Here is a 23,953-nt window from a genome sequence, read left to right as displayed (position 1 = left end):
TTCTCTTCATTTAAGTTGATTTGAATTTTTTACTTTTTTTCCCAAAAAAATTTGATTTTTATTGCTTTTTGTTTTTGTTTAATAGAGGTATAAGGTTAGAGAGAAAGAAGAGTTCGAGAAAAGTACTATATTTTCTTTATTTTTTCTATTATAATTTTTTCCCCTCATAATTATTTTTGAAGATTTAATTTTGTTGGGCTGTTTTTAGATGCAGTAAGAGAAGATGATTGAGAGCCATGTATTTGGAGAGGTGGCGCTCTCACTTCAGTAGCAAACGTCTTTTTGGATTTTGTTTCTACGTTGTCTTTTTATTTTTATTTTATTTTTTATTTGTTTATAAAAAAATGAAGCTTCACTGAAGATCAAAAACACCCAAATGAATTCATTGAATTTCTCTAATAATCTTAATTTTTTTATTTAGATAATATTTTTTTAATTATTTTTCTATTTTAATTCTTTTATAAATGACTGTTTGTCATTATTATTCTGCTATGTAAATAAGTTTTCTATTCTAATGATTGAGTTTATTGGTTCATGTGATTTATTTTTTAGCTATTTGTTTAATAATACTTATCTCTAGGTTTGATCACAATAAGTCTATTTATGTCATTCATCTTGCACCATATTATAACCATGAGGACACTGGCGTGCAAATCCAACGAGAAAAGTGATGATAATAGTAAGCAAGGAATTTTTTCTGTTTTCAAATATTTTTCAGAAGATGCAAACAAGTTGATAAGATTTCATAAAGCCACAAGCCAGGAGAACAAATTGGGAAAAACAAGCATGGAGATTTTTCACTATTTCTAGAAGTTTATTACCAAATAAAATATATATTATAATAAAATCCTAGGCTTAAAGCTTTCCAATAATTTACTAATTGAGGAAGGCTAATAAAGGCACATCATATTGTGGGTCATTATGTTAGAATAAATAATGCACATAATATAATCCTTCCAAAAAAAGTGAATGCTTAATAAATAAAAAAATAAAAAATTTAAAATATTCGCTATAATTCATACAATTTTGAAAATCAACATTTAAAAAAAGATTTAATTAGTAAAAATAATTAAAAAAACTAAAAGAATTTGAAACGAATGACCACATATGCTTTGTATTGAATATTTAATTCTTATGTTTGACAAGATTAATTGAATAGTCTTTTTTCCCCATAATTTTTGTCTTAAGAATATATAAATAATAGAAATATTGGTTTCGTATATTTCTAAAATTTGACAATATATTTTTTCTACACTATAATTTAAAAATATTACACATGCCTTCTTTGATATAATCTGTACTCTAGTAGAGATATTCACTCTCTTCATATTTCATATGATTTTAAAAATTTACACACTAATATAATTTTGAACTTTTATTTGTTATCAAAAGATTATTTGAATTTTATATATATATATATACTGGGCCAGACCAAAGTGCGATCTAAAAAATTGCAATTGTTTATTAACCCTTGAACATTCAGTTGATGTAAAAGTTATGCAATAATTATATCTAATTGTTAAAAATTTTATATATGTATATATTCATATATAAAAAGAGATTGGCTTACAAGAGTTGTGTTAGTACTTATTTCTCATTCTGATACAAACCATAAATTTAGTATATTATACATACACCTACTATTAAATTTTTCCCCATTATTCTTGCCATAATTTTGGCCATCAAAATAGTTGTGATATAATGCACATGTATGTATTTAATCATTTAATTGTTTTCTAATAGAGATTTATGGGTTAATATTACTACACTAGATCAAACATCTAAGTTTCTCTTGATTTTGAACACTATAATTTAGATTTCATGGTTCAAAATCATTAAAATATGGAATGATATATATACTTTTTTTCCAAAAGTTATGAAATAATAATGTTGTTTGATTATCTGCTTGCAAAACTTATGACTTTCCAAATATTTCCAGATTGTAAAACATATGGTTTAAAGATAATAAATCCCCAAAAACATGTTGAAAATATGTATTATTGGATTTATTAACATTTAATAAATTACGTTATGAACATAATATATTGTTATTAAATAAATTGCCATTACCTATAATATCTTGATCCTCACTAATGTATTTATGAGCTATCATTAAAACATTTGATAAAAGGCAACAAATCATCATCATTATAATGTTAAGTTCAAATTAATGCGATGAAAAAAAATGTTTCAATAAATAAAATTAAATTATATTTATTACTATTTTTTATCATGCGTTGATTAATTACCAAAAACACACACACACACATAAGAGATAAAGATATGACGCAAACCTTTAATTATGTTATGAAAAATTTATAAATATCACTATTACAAACTTCTAATTTAACAACATTTACTACTTTCTAAAAATATATTCTCATGTCCATTTGTAAAAAGTCATCTTAATACAATCCAAATTACCTAATGTATTTCAATAAATAATAAATAAAAGCTACAAATACATATATATATATATATATATATATATATATTATAAAAGTAAATAAACCACCAATTTATTTATTAAATAAAGAAAATACAACATAAGCTAATAATAAGAAAATCACTCAAAAAAGAAAAAATAAAACAAAACAAAAAAATATCAAAACAAAAGAGATTACAATCATAAAAGATAATACACTTCACATAAACATCCACACAAAAGCAAAAGAAAAACAAATAAAGACAAAAATGCATTGGCTAAATCCACCTCCTGGTACCGAACACCATGAAAAGAAGGAAGCGCCTAAGGTACTGAATAAAAACATCTGAAAAGCATTAATTCAAGTGCATATCTGCACAAATCCAAGCAATAACAATATGAATAATTTTGTTAATACTTCCGAAACAAAAACACACCTTTTAAAAAAAAGAGAAAAGATACAAAAAGAATTACATCATTGTTATCTTAGCACTTGAACCATAATTAAAAAAAAATTATCTTTGAATATATTGTATGAACTATGTACTAAAGTTTGAATAGAAATATATAGAGAATGAAACCTTAAAAAAAGGAGATAGAGTGTCAGAGAGAGAGAGAGAGACAGAAAAGGACAAAGATATGATAATGATGACAGATAGAGCAGAGAGCACAATTAAGACAACAGAGAATGATTCTTTCACCATTGTTGATTAACTATGCTCTCTCTCTCTTCTGCCATTTTCTCCATCTTCTCTTCATCATCTCTTCATCATACCATCACTATACATCCCGTCTCTATGCATTATAATCACCTTACAAAACATATCAAAACAAAAAATGCATAATATTTCATGAAATAAATAATCATTTAGGTTTACATACATACATTTTTCAAATCAAAGCATATCATATCATATATATATACAAAAGATTAATATATATATATATATATATATCTATGTGTGTATGTTCATATATATATACACGAAAGATTAATATATATATATGTGTGTGTGTGTGTGTGTGTGTAAGAGAAGTATGAAGAACACAATAATCCAATCTTTTTCAAATAATAAATAAAATAAATTTATATTTCAAGGGGAAAAATATAAAACAATAAAAGATCAAGCATAATAATATATTGATATTATGATAGCCTATAATATATTATATTTAATTAACTTATACTAATATGTAACCATACATTATATAAATTCTATTTAGTATATACTTGACTTATGAAAGGAAAATAAATATACCAAACCACTCAAAACTAAATAGCACCAGCTGCTTTCAACATAGGAATAAGCTCGCCAGTGACATGAATAGCTATGAGCCGATTCAAACCCCCAACCAATTTTCCCCCAATGAATACCACTGGAAACAATGGTGCAACCAAAGTATTATCATCTTCACTAAGAATTCTTCCGAGGTTATGGATTAATGGCATCCTCGCTACAAACACTTCACTAACTTCATATATTGTTGGATAAGCTTTCAATCCTTCCAACAATCTCTGAGCAACATAACTCATGTAACAAGCTCTTTTGCCTACAATCACCACCATACTTCCCTTCACAATTGATATCAAACCTTCTTCTTTGATTACTGCCATCAAAAATTGCTCCATCACTATCTCTCTCTATTAAAGAGTCTCAAATGTAACATAGGTGGTTGTTCCCACCTTAATCATTATATAGTATAATATTATATATTTATATATATAAAGTAAATTATTTAAATATCATTAATACATACTAATATTACCAATATGTTATGCCCTTCACTCATAAAATTACTTCAAATACATAAAAGAATAACATTAACAAATATTTGCGTATGTAAAGACAATTAAATAATAATAATATGAAAACAAATAACCAAAATATATCCCAAAAAAAATATTTATGTTCTTATGATAGTATAAAAATATATGTAAATAAATTTAACAATATTTCAAACCCTATTAAAGAGTCTTAAATGTAACATACAACTATGTCAAGTATAGAAAATAATAAACTTAACCAAATTCCCAATGTAAAAGGCAGTTAAAAAATTAAATATACTCAAATGATTTTTTGAAAATCTAAGAAAAAAACCACTAATTCTGCTTTTGTTTTTACCATGATACAAACCACGTCTACTTTATCTTTCATCATCTAATTTTAACCTCATAAGAAAATATAGTTCACTATAATAATATCCTACTGCTAGCTCTCTCTCTCTCTCTCTCTCTCTCTCTCTTCATTTATTCAAGTCACTGTTAAGAGATACAAATCAAACAAAGAGAATCTAAACCTAGCCCCTAATTTCTCCCTAAAAAATTAATGTCGCATTTAAACAAAAGATATGATTCAAATAATTTAAAATAGAAAAACAAATCCTAGGCCTAAAACTATATATATATATATATATATTTATATTCCACTATAATAATATTATCTCATTCATATATTCTACCGCTTTCATCTGCATCCAAACAAAAAAAAATGATTTAAACATTTTTAAATAAAGAAAAAAACCCTATCAAGAGACACAAATCAAACTAAGAAAATCCTACCCTCGGGCCTTAAGTTCTTCCTAAATAATTAATGTCCGTTTGACATGGACATAAAAGTGACACATGTTTTTTTAAAAATTATGTGTGCAGAAAGATATCTTTGCCCCTAAACACGATGGTGGGCGGGTTCCGCGATATGGAGGACAGTCGGATGGAGACTATCCAGTCAATGGCAATGCCCAATTTTCCAGATTGCTATCCTTAAACCAGTCCTTACTAAAAATTATGTTATAATTTATTCATGTATAAATAAATTTTTAGTAAATATATCTTATCTTTCAAAAAATGTAAGTTATCAACAAATAAAATATTTATTACATTTTGAGAAATTCTATTTGTTTTGAAAAAATTATTTAATCTACGAAAAATATTTGTTTTGAAAAATAATTTAATCTATGAAAAATATAAAAATTATGAATAAATAAAATAATATAAAAATATAAATTGCATGTATATATATATATATATCATTCTTTATATTCCATTTTTTTAGTTGAAATATACTATATCACCATGTAATTGTTGTCTAATAATTCAACAAGCCGCATTTAAAAAATAAATTCTATTAAAAAATTATTAATCAAAGTTCATGAAATTAATACTTTCCAAGCAATATATATATATATATATATTCCCTCTTTTTATACTAACTTGCCCCCAAATTATTAATTTTCTCTCTCATCATTACATTACACATTATCACTAATAACAACCATCTAATGGGAAAAAAAAACCTGATTTTATAAACATTTAACAAAGTAATTATTTTTTTATATATTAAACTATTTTCAAAACTAAACCAAATCTTTTCTTCTTTTAAGAATACCCAAATATTTATTTATTTTTATATTACAAAATCTACAAATCTAAACCAAAGCATATCTGCTCTTCTTTTGAGAATACTTGACAATTATAATATCACTGATATCTCTGAATCTGATATGATTGTGATCATATGAAGGAAATTTGCAAGGTACAAATCAACATACCCATTAAAAAAGAGTTGAGAAATTTCCAAGAACATTATGTGATGGTCAAATGTTTGAGTTACATAGAAAATATTTTCTTTAACAAAACCAAACCTATACCTTCAACATTCCATCAATTTATATTTTTAGTGGTTTTCTTTTGTATGGTTTTTAATGACTGCATAAATTTAAGAAATAATAATATAACAAATTTAATAATTAAAAATCAACCCACTCTTTCAATAGAATCAATTAAAGAAACTTGAGGAAAAAAATTGATTAATAGAATATGATTAGTCATTTCTTGGGATATATTGTCATCAATTGTTTCTTTGTTATTTTTGAAAGATTTTCTTTAAAAAATAGTGTATTATTATTTATGGTCATTGTTTTTCCAATAACATCTAATAACAACTTTATATATCTGCTATATAAAATCTGATTAATTTGTGTTTTATGTTAAAAATCTAATATTTTATCATTAAATCATCAATATCAATTATATGTCTAAAATATAGTATTAATGCCACAATTAAAAGCGTGCCGACCAAACACATCCGTTCTTAAAAAATTCCCCTCCAAAACATATATAAAAACCACTAATAATATTAAAGATTAAATAATTATAATAAACATATATATATATATATATAATAAACTATTTAAGTTGAAAATACAAATAGATTATATTTTTATGATAAATTAAACTTAAAAATTTAATAATGATAAAAATCTTATTGAATTTATTAAATTAATATTCTTAAACAAACTATTTAAATATAAAAATTAATATTATTTATCATATATCATATATGTCTAATTATAACTGAAAAACTTTACAAATATCATATTTTATATTAATTGAAATCTTTCATATATATATATATATATATATTACAGTAATTAACATAAATCTTATATTATTTTCTATAAGTTCATTAATCCAGCAATCAATGAGATTAATAATTTTAAAATAACTTTTAAAATATAAATATGTATTAATTTATGTTACAATTAATTAAAGTTTATTAATAAAGAGCGAAAAACATAAAAAATAACTCTTATAAGATAAAACAAATACAAAAATTTCTGTATTACAATTACATAGAAACCAGTAACGATATAGCGCATGTATACATATACATATCTATATATTAGATATTTTCTAAAGCAACATAATTAAGAGGTTTCTGATTGTTACATCAATAAAATATTAAAACAATTCTCCTTTTAAAACTTCATTACATATCACACTAATTCAAGAAAAAAGAAAAACCTAAACACTATAAATATTACATAAAATATGAAAGCAAATTAAATTCATATTTCCATCTACAACCTTGATCGCAAAACTCTCTCACAAATTCATCTTCATCTAACCATCCATTATAAATAACATCATTAGCCTTTCAACCACATAATTCGTTGTCACACTCCCATGTTTTTTTTCCATCCATTTACCTTCTGCACTCCATATTACATCTCTAAAAAAAATTTCTACATCATATCGGCAATTGTTTATTATATAATTACCTGATCTTTTGCTCTCTATTACTTTTGAAACTTTATCTACTTTTTCATTAGCAACCAAATTCAACATTGTCATACCAGAATTACGTGTTATCTCATCTTTGTACAAAATAATTCCTGCTGCGTAGTGTGCAAGCAAATAACCTGTAGAAGCTGCATTTTGTAAATATTGGATGTGTGAATACATTTTAAACTCTATACTTTCTATCTGCAAAACAATTTAAAGAATAGTTCAATATTAATACTATAATATATCTAAGATTACAAAATATTGAAAAAATAAATTTTTAACCAAGCCAAGTTTCAAACAAGCTTCTATATTTCCACTTGATGCACAATTTTGAAGAAACATAATATATTCTTCTATGCAAAGAAACCATAAATTATCTATTCGCATTAACTGACCAACTCTCCGACTTTTAGATACTTCATAAAAAAACTCTTACAGCTGCAAAAACTTATTTTCATTACTATTGAATTATTTATTTTTAAAAAATTCATGTGAATTAATACAATTACCATGAACGCAAAATTTGGAGATCATGGAGAGAGTTACAAGATCTTGAAACTATGTATCCAAGGATTTCTTCAAGTGTATGCTGAGGAACTTTCCTTAAAAAGTAGCTGCAAGATTGATATGCCATTCTAAGGAAAAACAATAATAATAAAAAAATCACATACTTTTTAGGAAAAAGCTAAGGTAAAAAATACAAGGAAATACATAAAAAATAAATAAATAAATAAATCCTAAATTATGAAAAGAAAGCTTACTAAAAAAATAACGAGAATAAAGCTTGGCCCATCAATGAAGATTTCCAATCAAAATTTCTTTGAATCCTGTCTAAAAACCAAATCATTGACAACTGTAATAAAATAATAATAATAATAATAGCCAATATTTGTTTCTATTAAAAAATTAAAAATAATTAATTTTGTCAACCCATGTCATTCATTATATAATAGAGTAAAAAAAATTTAAATTTTTTTTATAAATAAATAATTTTTTTTTTTGCTAAAAAAGCATAAATGCTATCTAGAAAACAATGTAAAATTTTTAAAATTAGTAAAAAACAATTTTATTTTGTTAATATTGATATATTCTCTTAACAAAATATTTCCAGCCTATATCAAATCATTATTAACATGAGTATGTACTTTGCGATATAAATACTATATTACTTTTTTCTTTTAATTTGTTTCTATTATAAGAAAGTTGAGAAGTGAAAATTGAGTTGAAGAACTTCACACCCTCAATCTATGACAAAAATATTGGCAGCCTTTACTTCTTCAACCTTGCAAACTCTCTTCGGTAAACTCCATGATTGTAGAGGACTATAATTGAATTCCAACAAGCAAAAAGACTAAAAATTGATGATTTGAAAAGTACTTTACTTACCTATTGCACCATAACCCAATAGATGTTATGAAAACAAAGAAGTGTGTGTATGTTAGAATGAAGCATTGATAGTTGGAAGATATGGAATAAAAAGAAGAGGAAAAAAAACTTAATAACAATGGCAGTGGAAGCAAGAAAGTGATGATGTCCTTTAATGCCATCCATTATAAATTAAAGATTTTATAAGATTTTGTGTGCATGACCATTATTCTCTATAAAACTATTCAAACTAAAGGTAGTTTAATAGTTTCCGTAATTTTTATATCTTTATATCTTTTAAAAAGCAATAGCTAAAGATTACTTAATTGTCTTTGTGTTGAAACACATCCTATATTTGCAGCCAGTTTCATGGTACTGAAAGGAACAAATATACTACATCGGAAACACTCAATTTATACTATATCGATGTATAATAAATTATATATATAGATAGATAGATAAAATGTTATACTATATAATGAATAAATTATGGATAATAGGTTATGCTACATTTCAAAGAATACATTGTCAAAAGTATAAACACCTATATTTCTTTAATATTATTTAAAATATTTATTTTTATTATATATATATATTTATTTATTTTTTAATTTGGAATAGATAAGTGACAATGCATAATAGTTAAAGAAATTTCACACGCATCACAAGCATTCAAACTTAAAAGATCGTTTATCAAACTCCCTTGATTTAGAAACCCTCAATAAACAAACATGTCAAATTGTCAAATATCAACATAACATTCCTAACACCAACAACTCATGATTTCAAAAATGTAAAAGACAGTTTGTTTTCAAAATAATAAAATACAAAACCATAACCTTTGCTATGACCTCAAGACTTTCACTTTCTCTTCAAAAAGAATGAGTTGTTTTTCCTTAACTATTTTTAAGCCATCTTTTTCGTCGTCTAGCAAAAAGGATTTGCTTGTCTTATTTAATTTTTCATTTTTGCAATCCTTTCATTTTTAAAATGTAAGTGATAAAAATTATATATAAATATAAACGTATATTTATTAATGTTCTTAATGCAAAAATGCATTAATTATATAACTTTTTTGATTGATATAATTTATACTATCTTTGCAACTTTTTAATGATATATTCAACCTGCAGCGTTAGCACGTGTATTTAATCTAGTAACTATATATTAAAGTTATCCCCCATTAATAGCGAAAGCTTTTCCGACTTTCTCCATGGGATGTTTGGCAAATTTTCATTCGCTTGGACTTTTTCATTATAACGCTAAAGCTTGATTAGATGATTTTATTAACTTAATCTTTAATTAAATAATTACAAGAAACACATATCATATTGTGGAGAGAACCACAAAAATATTCAAAAGATTCTTATTGGTTTTTTATTAGAAAATATCGCCTATGTATCGTTCGTAGAACGCTCATAGAACGTTAGTCAAAAGCAACGATGATGCAACGTTTGTAGATTTCAAATCTACGAACGTGCATAGATGATTCATTCTCTCTCTATATATAACATTATATTATATGTTTATAAATAATTGTTTTATTGTTTTGCATACATATGTAAATATAGTGCATGATTTTGTCTATTTTTAATCATTTTTTCCTATTATTGTTCATATATATATATATATATATATATATATACATGATTTTTTCGTATTTTAATTGTAAAAGAATAAAATAAATAAATATATCTATTGTGTTTTTTTGTTAATTTTTTTATTGTTTTTCATATAACTATATATGATTTTTTGTTTTTATTATTTGTATATTATATTATTTGTTATTATTTGATTAAATTTATCTGATAATATTAGTGTTTGGTTGGTTTTTCATATTGTTTAAGTGATTTTATTTTTTGTACAATTTATTTTTTATAATTTGCATCATTAGATGAAGCTTATAGCATAAGCACCAATATCTATGCTGGTATACATAATATTAATCTTAGTGATTTTATTTTTATAAAATTTGTTTGGTTTTGATTGGCATTATTTAATGAGTTCCACACCAACTCTTTCTCTCTCAATACAAATAATAGTTTTTCCTTTCTTTTTTTAAAAAATTCTTTTAAACAATAAATATATAGATTTATTGTTTAATTGTCTCTCTCTATATGTATTGGGTACATATATATATAATTTTATTTTGTTTATTTTTATTTGGTTTTATTTTCTCTCTCTCTATATATATGGTATTTGTTTCTTTTTTTTATTTATATACCACCTAACTGCCTTTTATGGTGTATATATATAAACACACAAACTACCTAAATGCCTCTTATGGTGTCATTGGCTTGATTTTGATTGACCTATATTTTATTTATTTATTTATTTTGAGTTAAGTGGATCACACACCACTCATCTTCCTTTTCCTCTGAATACAGTACAATATATTATATGCTTACTACTAATAATATTATTATTTGCTTTTATTTTTTCTTAATTTTGATTTATTTTTTTATTGTTTTTTGGACATATATATTTGGACATAAACATGATTTTGTATATTTTAATTTTTTATTAGATATATTGTATTTTTATTTTAAATTTGTTTTCATTGTTTTTCCTTCTATATATGATTATTATTATTATTATTTGTATTATTTAATTTATCTAATAATATTGTGTTTGGTTTTTCTTTTGTGTATTTTGCTAAGTGTTTTTTATGATATGTATATAGATGAACCCAGTAGCGCAACCATGGGCATCTGCTGACCCGCTTGATGGTAGAAAGGTATGAAATCTATGCAAAACATAAAAGTAAAAAATAATCCAACAAAATAATTATTTTAAATGAAAAATAATGTATTAATATAACAAAAATTTGAATACACTATTTAAAAATATATAAAAGTATAATTTAAAAATTTTGTTATTACCGAAAGCAAATATATGAGATTTTCAATAATTCAACTAATAAGAATACGTCTCAAGTTTGTATAAAATATGGTAAAATTGATCCTTCACTATAAACAACCAAACTATTGTTTATACTTTTGTTGTTTCACTAGCATATATGTATATATGTTAGGCCTCAGATCAATTCAAACTTTTTAAATTACTAAAATTTGTATATAAGATATTTATTTTATTAAAATTTTGAAATTATAGTAATTTTTAAATTAAAAATAAAATGTGAAAATGCAGCACGTGAGATTTGAACTTGGGTGGGTCAAGAGATCATATACCTTGTGAATAAACCCACTAACCACTCAAGCACACCCACATTCCACATTTTTGTATGTCCAAATATTGTATTTTACATGAAATTAGTATAGAAAATTCAAAAACCATCAAATATTATATTGCCTAAAAAGTATTCTCTCCGGCGCCGAGGGGGGCTTCAACCCTATACTAGTTAGTATTTATTCAATGGAGTCAACGCCTAGAGATTTGAGAATAAATTAATAGGAAGAGATTTAACCACTGAATATATATATATATATATATATATATACGTGTTCATTCCGCCGATGTGTTTTGTGGTTTAAAAAACACTCAAACACTCATAGAAAGCTCACACAAACCAAGCAAGAAGGAGACACACAAGATTGGTAACCTAGTTCGGGGTCCCCTCGTCTACGCACGGGGGCCAAGCTCGGAGATAAAACAATCGCATTAAAAGAGTGAAAATAAAGTCGAGTACTGAAACACTAAGCCACTCATCCGACAATAAAGATACTACCTCTCTAAATTGTCTGGTGGCTCGCACTCTCCTCCACGAAAGTAACACATACAATCTCGAGCAAGGTGCAGCTTATATGGGCGCCTAAACGTCCCAAATATAGCACACACCCCTTTTAGAATCTCCTTGGCTACTAATTTAAAAACCTTCTAAAATTAGTCATTACGACTCGTTTCTAGCATGAATGCAACATGGACAGCTATCTGACTTGACTAAGTTTTGATTACGTTGCAAATGACCTAAAGACCCATCAACCTCCCGGTCATGCTTAGTCCGAGTCAGTGCAGCTTGATCTCCTGATCCCGACTATTGGCAACTAGCCTACCTCCCGGTTTACTCTCATGCAGTCCTCGCAAGAGGCGCATGTCCTTTGTAGTGCGTCTTCATGAAACTTGCAAACTCGATCTTCAATTCACCCAAGTTTGCCATCAAATCTTTGAAGAACATATCTTGATCAATACGTCTCTATTATGCCAACAATAGGCATGTCTTCAAATCTTACTATGCCGGGTCTTCATTCAGTACCATTGTTAGTATTTCTTCGATTAAAGCTTCATTCGTATTTAGTCTTCAATCAAATCACCTAAATATGGTCTATGATATGATCTTGTTTTTCAAGTTATAACACATTACCACTAACTTATCCAAGATCTTCAAGATATTTTTCCAAGACAAGACTCCTTGCCATGTCATTATTTATGCCACGTCGGAGAAAGATTGCCACGTCATCTTGATTTCGTATCAAATCATGCCAATAATGTATATGATCTTGTTTTTCGAGAGTTGTAACACATTACCAAAAATAACTAGTCAAGATCTTCGAGATATTTTTCTCAAGACAAGACTCCTTGCCATGTCATTATTTATGCCACGTCAGGAAAGATTGCCACGTCATCTTGATTGATTGTCAAAATCATGCCAATAATGATATGATCTTGTTTTTCAAGTTGTAACACATTACCAATAACTTTGTCAAGATCTTCAAGATATTTTTCTCAAGACAAGACTCCTTGCCATGTCATTATTTATGCCCACGTCCGGAAAAGATTGCCATGTCATCTTGATTGATATCAAATCATGCCAATAATAGTCTGGGATTCACTATATATGTATTCCTGTGAATGAGAGAATGCATACAAAAATTATTATAAAAACCAATGATACATATATCTTTCAATAATAAAAACAAACTATTTGCTTTTGATTTAAGTGTAGCCTTACCCCATTCCTATACAAATATCTTTGTTTACATAATTTGATTTCCTATCAATTTCATACCTTTCTGACATAACACACGCATGCGCCGAGCAGTCTATTCTCATTGATATATATATATATATAGATACATATATATATAATATAATTTTTCATTATAAACTTCTATATTGATAATAAATGAGAAACTAGACTTAAAAAGTAATCATTGAAACCCTAGCGTAAGCGCGATTACTTCATACTAGTATTTATTTAATTCTAAAACAATTAATTTTATTTCCGTTGAACATACGGGTGAGAGTTGTCACGTTAGATCTTGTTAATATTTTATCAATGACACTTCATATTGAAGGATGATGAGCAGCTTGGTCCTTATTTTTATATTTTACATGTGTCAAGTTTGTGTGGTCCATAAATTGATTTCAAGATAGACATGTGGTTCATGTGTGTAGTGGCATCTTATGCGCAGTGACGGACAAAAATTTATTTTTATGGTGGTTTTAGACGCTTGATTGTACCGGTCGATGCAAGAAAATTGCATTTAGAAACAACGTTTTTACGTTTCTAATCCGTTGCTGAAAATTCGGTTTAAAAGCAGTTAGAAGCGAATTTACTCTGTTCGAAAAACTCTTGTTTCTAATTTAAATAGAAAGCGAAAAATGTTCCGTTTCTAAATCTAGAAGCGGTTAGAAATGGACACCAATATGTTTGAATTTTTGAAAAATTAAAGCGGAATGATGTGTGTTGCTAATCCGTTTCAAAAATTCGATGTAATTCGTTTCTAGATTTAGAAATCAATTTTAAAACAAAAGGTTTTACCGTTACAAAAATTAAAAGCAGTTCCAAAGCGAATATGTCATTTTATTTTTGTCCCTCCTCATTAGAAACAAAAAGTGTTCCCCGATCACGTTTCTAATAATTAAAAACAATATTAAAACAAGTAAATCATGTTTTCTAATCCGTTTCTAACATTCAAGTAAAAATAAAAATAAAAATTATATTTCATGATAAAACACAGTACATGAATTTTATTTTTAAACCTAAAATACCAACAAATAAGATAAATTCCTCAATTCATACAAAAAGAAATGTTTAAGTATATATGTTCAACACAAAATAAAAAGCTTATGACAAATACACTTATAAGTCAATATCATGATCATCATCAAGAAAGCCAGTTGATCTTGTTTTGTGTATTTCTCCATAGTAGACATCAAAAATGCCAGCAGGGCAATAATTGGAGTATCATCACTCTATTTATTTAATTAGCATCATAAAGAAAGAAACAACATTTAATTAGAAGATGACACTGAAACTTAAATATAGATTCAAAAGAATCGACCAAGCCAGAATGGGATAAATGGTATATAATACAAAACAGAACCAATAAAATATAGGTAAAAATATTGGCCCAAATGAAAGAACAAAACAACAAAATTCTTTCAAGCTATGCATAGAGAGAGAAGCACATGCTACTACTCATACTCTATATCTTTTTCCACTTGGACTTGTGCCCCAAGTGACTCTGAAAATTCCATTGTTCTTGAGTTTTTGCTTGTACTCCGATGGATTTTGTGTGTTTGAATTTTCTTAGCAACCCATGTATTAATTACTGCTGGGAATTTCAAGTTCTCGAGCTCATTTCCATCAATTTTCATCCATTCATTTCTAATTCAATTTTATCTTACATTTGCGAAATCTAGAAATACAACAACAGCTGAAGCTTGAGCACGTCAAAGTTATCGGGTAAAAATAAAAGCGAGATAAAGTCGGTGATTTGTTAATGGAGCAAAAATCCTATTTCAATAACCAAAGGCGAGGAAACATGCGAGAGCGGTGATTAACAACGACATTTTGTATGCAGTACAATATATACATATATATAGCTGCTTAGAAAGGAAAAAGACCACAAAAGTCGAAGCATTTGAATCTTGAATTACTAAATACCAACGAGGGAATACGTTGAGAAGGAAGCACGCATGTGAAATTCAGCGTGCCAATTTCCGATTGTTCGAGACGCAATGAGGCGTAGTATCATCAACCCACCAAATTGCAAAGCCATGTTCTTTGAACCTCTCCGATAGTTTCTCCAGATACATGGATTCGAGTACTTTGGCGGAAATCATATAGAACAAAAACATGCCTGGTTCCAAACTACAACCACAACAAGATATCACATTCCAAACTCACTTGCCAACAAAAAATCAAATTTTTGAAGAGAAACTCACTAGTTCTCATTTGATTACGCTCATCGAGGAATCAATGTTAGGATCAGATCCTCGACGAAATGGCTCGGAACATCATACATTCGCTAAAAAGACAACTCTTTTTGGTACAAAAAGAATCCCCTCCCATCGCCCAGTCTTGGCGGTAGCAGCGTCCTCGGCCCGACCTCGGGAAGCTACTGACGGCACGCCTCGCCTTCATCACGTGAAGGGACCGGCAGAAAAGCTCGTGACTTCTCCACGGTCCCAATGCGCAACAACACTTCCCGCCAAGAAACCTAACCCTAATCCCAATACGGAGAGACAAATTCAGTGGTAAAAACCCATAAAAAATAAAAACCATACCATCCTCATACGTCTTCTTTGGTGGATTTCTCCGAATCCCTAGTCTCGACACTCTTGGGATCACTTCCATTAGACATGAAATACAAATTCAACAAACAATGAAGAAGAACAAATCAAGAAACCCTAGAAAGCGTGGAGATGACCACCTTGAGAGGTTCGAGGCGACAATCCTCGAGAAAGAGGCTCGATCACAGAGCTACCTCTCATCGTCCTCATGGCCGCTCGAGAAAGGAGGCTCGATCCTCGACCTTCCTCCGTTGCTCCTTGACCACACACACCTGAAACAAAGTGCATCAAAACCCGAAACCCTAGGATCCCAACACACACACCAATGGAGGGGAAAAACAAGAGAAATACATGCGAAATGGAGCGCGAGTCGGGAGGTGTGTGGGAGGCCGGTCCCAAACCCTAGAGAAAAAAACCTGGAGTCGTTTCTAAGATGGGCGAAGGAGGAAAAGTGAGATGGAGTTAGAGGAGGAAAAGGTGAGATGGGTTAAGGAGGCTGAAATTATAAGGGGAATGATCTCATGTATTATTATTTTTATATTTTTGTTTTAAAAGGTAAATCAAATCATAAAATTAACTAAAAATAAGATAATAACAATATATTCATTTAAATTGCCAATTATCTAATGGTTATCATAATATTCATATATTTATTTTATTTAATGATTATATAAATCTATCATATAATAATTTTTAATATTTAATAATATTTAAATAAAATATTAATTTTTAGTACGCTTCTAGTATTTTTCTATTAGAAATAGAAAGCGGGTATTTTTTAATATTTAATAATAAAATATTAAATTTTTAAATCCGTTTCTAGTCCTTTCTATCATAAAAGCGGATTACAAGCGGATATTTTTCTAATATTTACTTGATATTTAAATAAATATTAATATTTAGAACGCGTTTTCTAGTCCCTTTTCTATTAGAAAGCGGTTGAAAGCGGATATTTTCTAATATATAATAATATTTAAATAAGATATTAATTTTTAATTCAGTTTTCTAGTCCCTTTCTATTTTGAAAGCAGTTAGAAACGGATATTTTTAATATTTAATAATATTTAAATAAAAATATTAATTGTTAAGTCGGGTTTCTAGTCGCTACTACTATTAGAAAGCAGTTAGAAAGCGGATAGTTTTCTAATATTTAATAATATTTAAATAAAATATTAATTTTTAAATCCGTTTCTAGTCACTTTCTATTAGTAAAGCGGATTAGAAAGCGGATATTTTTGTAATATATAATAATATTTAAATAAAATATTAATTTTTTAATTTCAGTTTCTAGTCCCGCTACATTAGAAGCGGTTAGAAAGCGGATATTTTTCTAATATTTAAATATAAATGATATTTTTAAATGGGTGCGTTTGTAGCCGTTGTTATTTTAGATTCATATTTAAAGCGATTCTTTGTCAGATTTCTTGATCGGTTGCAGAGTAGAAACGCAGAAATAAATTCAGTTTGTAATATTCGTTTTTAAAGCAGTAACTTTCTTGTAGTGGATCAAGTTTTTGTGTGGTCCACAAATTGATTTCAAGATAGACATGTGGTTCATGTATTGTGGCATCTTGTACGCCGTGACCCGGACATTATTTTTGTAGTGGTTTTAGACACTTGATTGTAGCAGTTCAATACTATTTCATATAATTCTAATTATCCTATTATAGGACCAAAAAGCTACTCATACGATCCAAGTGTCACTGTGCAAATCATTAGTAAAATTTTTACCATAAATTTTTCAGTAAAAAGAGTATTTGGCTACCATTTCTTGTTATTGTTTGTTGGCACTTTTCTATAAATTAAATATGTTTTGCGCTATTTTTTCTCATTCCAAATGATTGAAGACTTTTTGTTAACCATTAAAACGTGTAAAAACAACCACCTTCAAAGGGTATAATACCCATTTCTTATTTCTTTTCTACTAAATATATATTCTTTTCATAATTCATATTATTGTAAACAAACAAAAAACTGGAAAATGTCATTTTCTTCGTTAAAAATAGTGTTTATGTAGAAGGTTTTTGAATTACATGTAATTTGAGTTCTTGAATTTTTAGAAATTCGATGCTTGGTTCGTAAGATTTTAAAAACCAGTACTAAGCTCATATTATATTCCTAATGAGAGATTTGGTTTTATAAGCAAATTGACCATAAAACAAATTTTTATTTTAGACTTCTCCACATACATAACTTGTGATATATATATATATATATATATGATGATCAATTAAAGGAAACAAGTATTGTCAAACATTAATATTGGATACCTTTATTGAGTGAAAAATTATAAAATCTAAAAATAAATTTAATAATAATTTTAATAACTAATTTAATAATAAAGTGAATAGTTAAAATGATAAATACAATAATTAAAATTATTAATAAACATGCTAAAAATTGTATGAAAAATTCATAAATATTTTTTTTTAATAATTAAATTCAAATAGGGTTTTTTTTATCATATTTTTTTTTCTAAATCGTCGTTGAGGACATAGAAGGACCCCACACTATACAAGAAACATGACTCCGGAATCATTACTCTTGGAGTAAAGCTATTTATTCCGAATAGCTAGCACGAACTTCTCACACGAATGATGTGGATGCCCATGGCATCCACATCATTCATAACTTCTCTGCACCACTTATCGGACATTAAATTAAAACATTATCATCAGCCCTTAACTCCTTCTCTCCTCTTCTCGGGCTGCCATCTGACCCCATCTACGCCGCTTGGTTTTTCCTCCCAATATCACCGGTGCAGCCCGTCATCCCCCATCTCGCCGTGAGGCTTCTTTCGATTCCTCTCCCTCTCTACTAGTGTTTTTCCTTACGCCATCATTGTCTTTCAGGGACGCTTCTCATCGCCAGGTTTTCTTCTCTCGATATCACTTTGGTGCCGCAGTCATCCCATCTCGTCAGTAGGCTTCTTTGATCCTCTCACTCTCCACTCGTGTTTTCCTTCGCCATCACTCTGTCTTTTCATGCCCGCCTCATCCCAGCAATCTCTATCCCTTTCTTGCTAGTCTTATGTCGTTGCGACTAAGCCTGTAAGATTTTTTTTTTCTAATTGATGGAATTTTATTTGTGTTAGTCTAGCGGTTTAGGTTTTGTTGTTTAGATGTTTGGCTGGCTTGTTTTGATTGATGGAATTTTATTTGAGTTTGTTTGGTTGTTTAGATTTTGGTAATCAATAAATGCTGATGTGTTGGTCTCTCAATTTTTATTTTTCTTTGTGTTTGTCAACAAAAATTAGTTGCATAAAAAACTTGAACAAAAACTTGAACAAATTTTAGATTAGAAATTCGTCTTATTTGGTTTGAATCTTATTTATATGGGTTTTCTTATCATTCAACATTTTTCCTCCTTTTCTTGTATACATCTCATTTTATATGTAGTGATGAAATTTGATGTTTTTAAAATGATAGTGTTTGCTTAATAAGATATTTATAATGTGTACCATTTTAAATTTTTAGATATTTATAATGTGTACCATTTTAAATTTCTAGCATAAATGACATTAATTAGAAGTGAATTAGGCAAACATAATTTGAGCTTGAGTTATTTTGAGGTACTTGTGATATGAATTTCATGCATGGTCATGTGTGATTTAATTTGTTATTTTGAGATGCTTGTAATACTAATTAACTATGTAACATTTTTAGGTTTTCTTTTCTAGCCCATCATCGAGATATTATGGGCGGGAAATTGAAAAGTGGGTCCTCTAAGCAGTGCATGACGGGAATAGAAACTGGGCCTTCAAATTTAGAAATATTAAACAAAGAGAATGAAGAAATGGTAAACATGGAGGTATTAACATGTGACAAAGTTGTTCCAAAAGCAGGCATGATGCTTAATTTCAAGAAAAAAGTATACAATTTTTACATTGAATATGCTCGCGAGAAAGTTTTTGGCATTACAAAATGAAGTACAAGATCAGGAGATGATGGAAAATTGAAATATTATACACTTGCATGTGTAAGAAGTGGTAGAAGAATATCTACAGCAAAAAATGCTTTCAACCCAAGGCTATCTACCAAGACGAATTGTCAAGCCAAGATCAATGTTGTAATTGGTAATGATGGACAGTGCACTATATCTAGTGTTAAGTTGGAACACAACCATGCATTAAGTCCACATAAATCTCGTTTTCGTAAAATGCAACATGGATGGCTATGTGAAAAGAAGACTTGAATTAAATGATCAAGCGAGAGATAGGCTTGAGTAAAAAATTTTTCATTCTTTAACAGTTGAAAAGTGGTGGTTATGAAAAATTTAACATATACTAAAAAGATTGCGAAAATTATATTGCAAAAAGCAAAGGCAGACTCAGGCTCGGTGTTGGGGATGTCTGAAGCACTCACGCAATTATTTTTTTCTCAGTATGCATCGAGAGAAATTCAAATTTTTTTCACATGATTGATATAGATGACGAGGGTCGTTTGAGAAATGTATTTTGGGCAGATGCAAGGTCCATAGCAGCATATGAGGCTTTTGGTGATGTAATATCATTTGACACAACGTACTTGACAAACAAGTATGATATGCCTTTGGCCCCTTTTGTTGGTGTAAATCATCATGGATAGACTATGTTGTTTGGATGTGGTTTACTATCAAAAGAAGATACGGAAACTTATATTTGGTTGTTCAAAACCTGGTTAGAATGCATGTCTGGTAAGGCTCCTAATGCAATTATTACAGATCAATGCATGGCTATTCAAGGTGCAATTAAGGTGGTTTTTCCGAATTCTCATCACTGACTTTGTCTATGGCATATAATGAAGAAAGTTCCTGAAAAGCTTGGAGGGTTAACTGAGTACAGAGCAATAAAAAAGATATTAAAGAGTATTGTTTATGAGGCGGTGGATATTCAAGAATTCGAAGATATTTGGTTGAAGATGATAAAGGACTACAACATAGAAAAGAATGAGTGGCTGAATTTTTTATTTAAAATTCATCATCGATGGGCTCCTGTCTATGTCAAAGGAATTTTTTGGGCTGGGATGTCTACCACGCCAAGAAGTGAAAGCATAAATGCTTTTTTTGATGGCTATGTTGGTCCAACAACATCTTTAAAGCAATTTGTGGAGCAATATGACAATGCATTGAAAAGTAAGATTGAAAAAGAAAACAAAGCTGATTTTGCTTCTTTTAACACAAACTTTCATATGCTAACCGATTGTCATTTTGAGAAGCAATTACTAGAAGCCTACACAAATGAAATATTTAAGTTGTTTCAAGATTAATTGAAAGAAATGCTATATTGTAATCTTGCACTTATCAATTTAGATGGGCCAGTACATACATTTCAAGTGACAGACATTTTCAGAGGAAAAGAAGGCAGACTCAGAAAACAAGTGGTATTCAATGTTTATCATAATGAAGCCGAGTTTGACATTAAATGCACATGCCGTTTATTTGAGTTCAGAGGAATTATTTGCAAACATATATGCAAGGTCCTCATTGAAAAGAACATCAAAGAGCTTCCACCTCAGTATATCTTACCACGTTGGAGAAAAGATATCAAACGCAGGCATACCTATGTGATGAGTTGTTATGATAATACAGAAACTTGTGAACAAAAAATGCGTTACAATAGCTTATGCTCTCATTTTTCCAAAGCTGCTGAAGTTGGAGCACAATCTATTGAGAAATATTATTTTCTAATGAAATGTGTGGATGAGGCAATTGAAAAAGTGATGGGTAATACAAATTATTGGGATGGCCATCTAAAGCAACTTCTACCACAAATGTTGATGGAAGAAAATCATGAACAACACCAATCAACATCTTCAACCACAAAGTTTCTAACTCCATTAAAAGTGCGGACTAAGGGCCGACCATCATCGAAGAGAAAGAAGTCAAAAGTTGAAGAAATAATCATTAGAATTTAAAAAAAAAGGTGCTCATACTTTTTTTATATCAATTTTCCAACTCAATGATTATTTTTTGAACTAAAAATTAATTTTATTTATTCAGAAAGTGCAATCAAAGGGAAATGCACAAACTGCAAATGACACACAAGAACTCTATACTCAAGAAAGTGTGGTAATATTATGTTCTCGAATATTTATTATGCTATTTTGTATAATTTCTTTTTAAACATAATTGATAAACATTTTTATTCTAGGTGAATTCGAATTCTCTTCCAAATGCCATTGATATGCATGTCGATAGTTTCACTGTACAAAATCTTGGCAATGATTCTTCTTCACAGGTAAATTGAAAGGTTTAGTCATTTGCTTCTTAAAATTGTTAAACATATGATTTAGAGGATTAAAAGTTGATGCTATATTTGTGACAGATTATACCATCAGTAACTCATCCGACAATGACTGATAGAGCACATTAGCTTTATGGGCAATAAAACTTGTTGTGATTCATGCAAGAGAAGTAAGTGTTTTGGTGTTCCTTCTTATTCGTGCTTTCTCTAGTAGTATCTTATTTTACACGTTTTAATTTCCATTTTGTACCTCTAAGAATACTCTGTTATTTTTTGTACTACAGAAGCATGTGGCTTGGATTTCTTCATCGATATTTCATTGGTGATATTATTGTTTGTTTGTTGAATGCTTTAAATCAGACATGTGTTGACTGTATGCAGTGAGCTGATTTTACATTGTTTTTGTGTTATTAATAAAACACTGGCAATGTCCCTTCACAAATGTTGGCTGTATTAGTTAAGTTGATTATGCATTGTTCTTATTTTATTTGTATCAGAAGCTTTTCTCAGTCAGTTTCATTGTCAAAGCAAGAGTTGTGTTATTGTTGTCTTGGTTGTATCAGTTTGACAGCTTCAATGTTGTTATGTTGCCGTTTTATTTTCCTTGTTTTTGTAGGTTTCGTTTATATATATATATATATATATACACATTTGAAGGTTTTCTTATTCTTCTTCAAATAAAGCAGGGATTCATTCACAGGGATGACAACAATTCAATCAACAATTCATTTACAGTGGTGACAACAATTCAAGCAGCAATTCATTCATTGCTTAAATTTGTCTTAAATTACTTGAAGCATACATGGCTAAAATCAGGGAGTTGGTTCCTCAGTTGAGCAGGATCTTGGCCATTAGCAATGAAAATTGTAGACATAATATTATTGGCATGAGAGTTAAAACCCCCAAGAGCACCAGCCACGGCAGACCCAACAAGGTTTTTGAGAGTATTGAGCTCCACCAGTGCAAGTACAGAGTTCTTGAGAACCTTCATTTTGGTTTATTGCTACAAGCGCATATCAAATTCCTTTTCTTGTTAATGGTTCATATCAAATTGGGCATGAAAGAAAGTCAAATACAGAAGATTTGTTGCTCTGAACTTGAGTCTCCTAAAGAACAGCCTGCACAAATCATAACCAAAATTTCATATGAATTTTACAACTAGAATACACATTACAATCTTCCAACCTTGATCTATTAGTATTGTAATGGAATTCACAAAGGTATCATCTGAACACTCTAATTTATCATCTAGATGATACCAACCATACATTTAATAAGAACAACACATTCACACACAACAAACCATTTCATACATTGATGAATCTCCACTCTAGAAGACTTACTAAATGAGAAAGAATTTAACCAAAAATAACAAAATACCGAGCCAGACATC

At 28.6% G+C, this 23,953-nt stretch overlaps 1 protein-coding gene and 1 long non-coding RNA gene across 2 annotated transcripts; one reads left to right on the top strand and one right to left on the bottom strand.

The window, feature by feature from the left end:
* Positions 1-3,698: 3,698 nt before the first annotated feature.
* LOC120270804 (monothiol glutaredoxin-S3-like) lies at positions 3,699-4,055 on the bottom strand. The gene has a single exon (XM_039277867.1). The coding sequence runs from the start codon at positions 4,053-4,055 to the stop codon at positions 3,699-3,701; it is 357 nt and encodes a 118-aa protein (XP_039133801.1).
* Positions 4,056-22,313: 18,258 nt separating this feature from the next.
* LOC120270953 lies at positions 22,314-22,966 on the top strand. Its single transcript, XR_005539725.1, has 4 exons — positions 22,314-22,385; positions 22,468-22,554; positions 22,642-22,730; positions 22,845-22,966. It is a non-coding gene; the product is annotated as an uncharacterized LOC120270953 (long non-coding RNA).
* Positions 22,967-23,953: the final 987 nt, after the last annotated feature.

This window comes from Dioscorea cayenensis, chromosome 10 (genome assembly GCF_009730915.1).
Source record: "Dioscorea cayenensis subsp. rotundata cultivar TDr96_F1 chromosome 10, TDr96_F1_v2_PseudoChromosome.rev07_lg8_w22 25.fasta, whole genome shotgun sequence".
Taxonomy (NCBI): Eukaryota; Viridiplantae; Streptophyta; class Magnoliopsida; order Dioscoreales; family Dioscoreaceae; genus Dioscorea; species Dioscorea cayenensis.
The sequence above is the reverse complement of the archived record's forward strand: the minus strand, read 5'-3'. Positions and strand labels throughout refer to the sequence as shown.

Coding starts and splice junctions, on each gene's coding strand:
- LOC120270804 (XM_039277867.1), bottom strand. CDS start 4,055: ATGGAGCAATTTTTGATGGCAGTAATCAAAGAAGAAGGTTTGATATCA.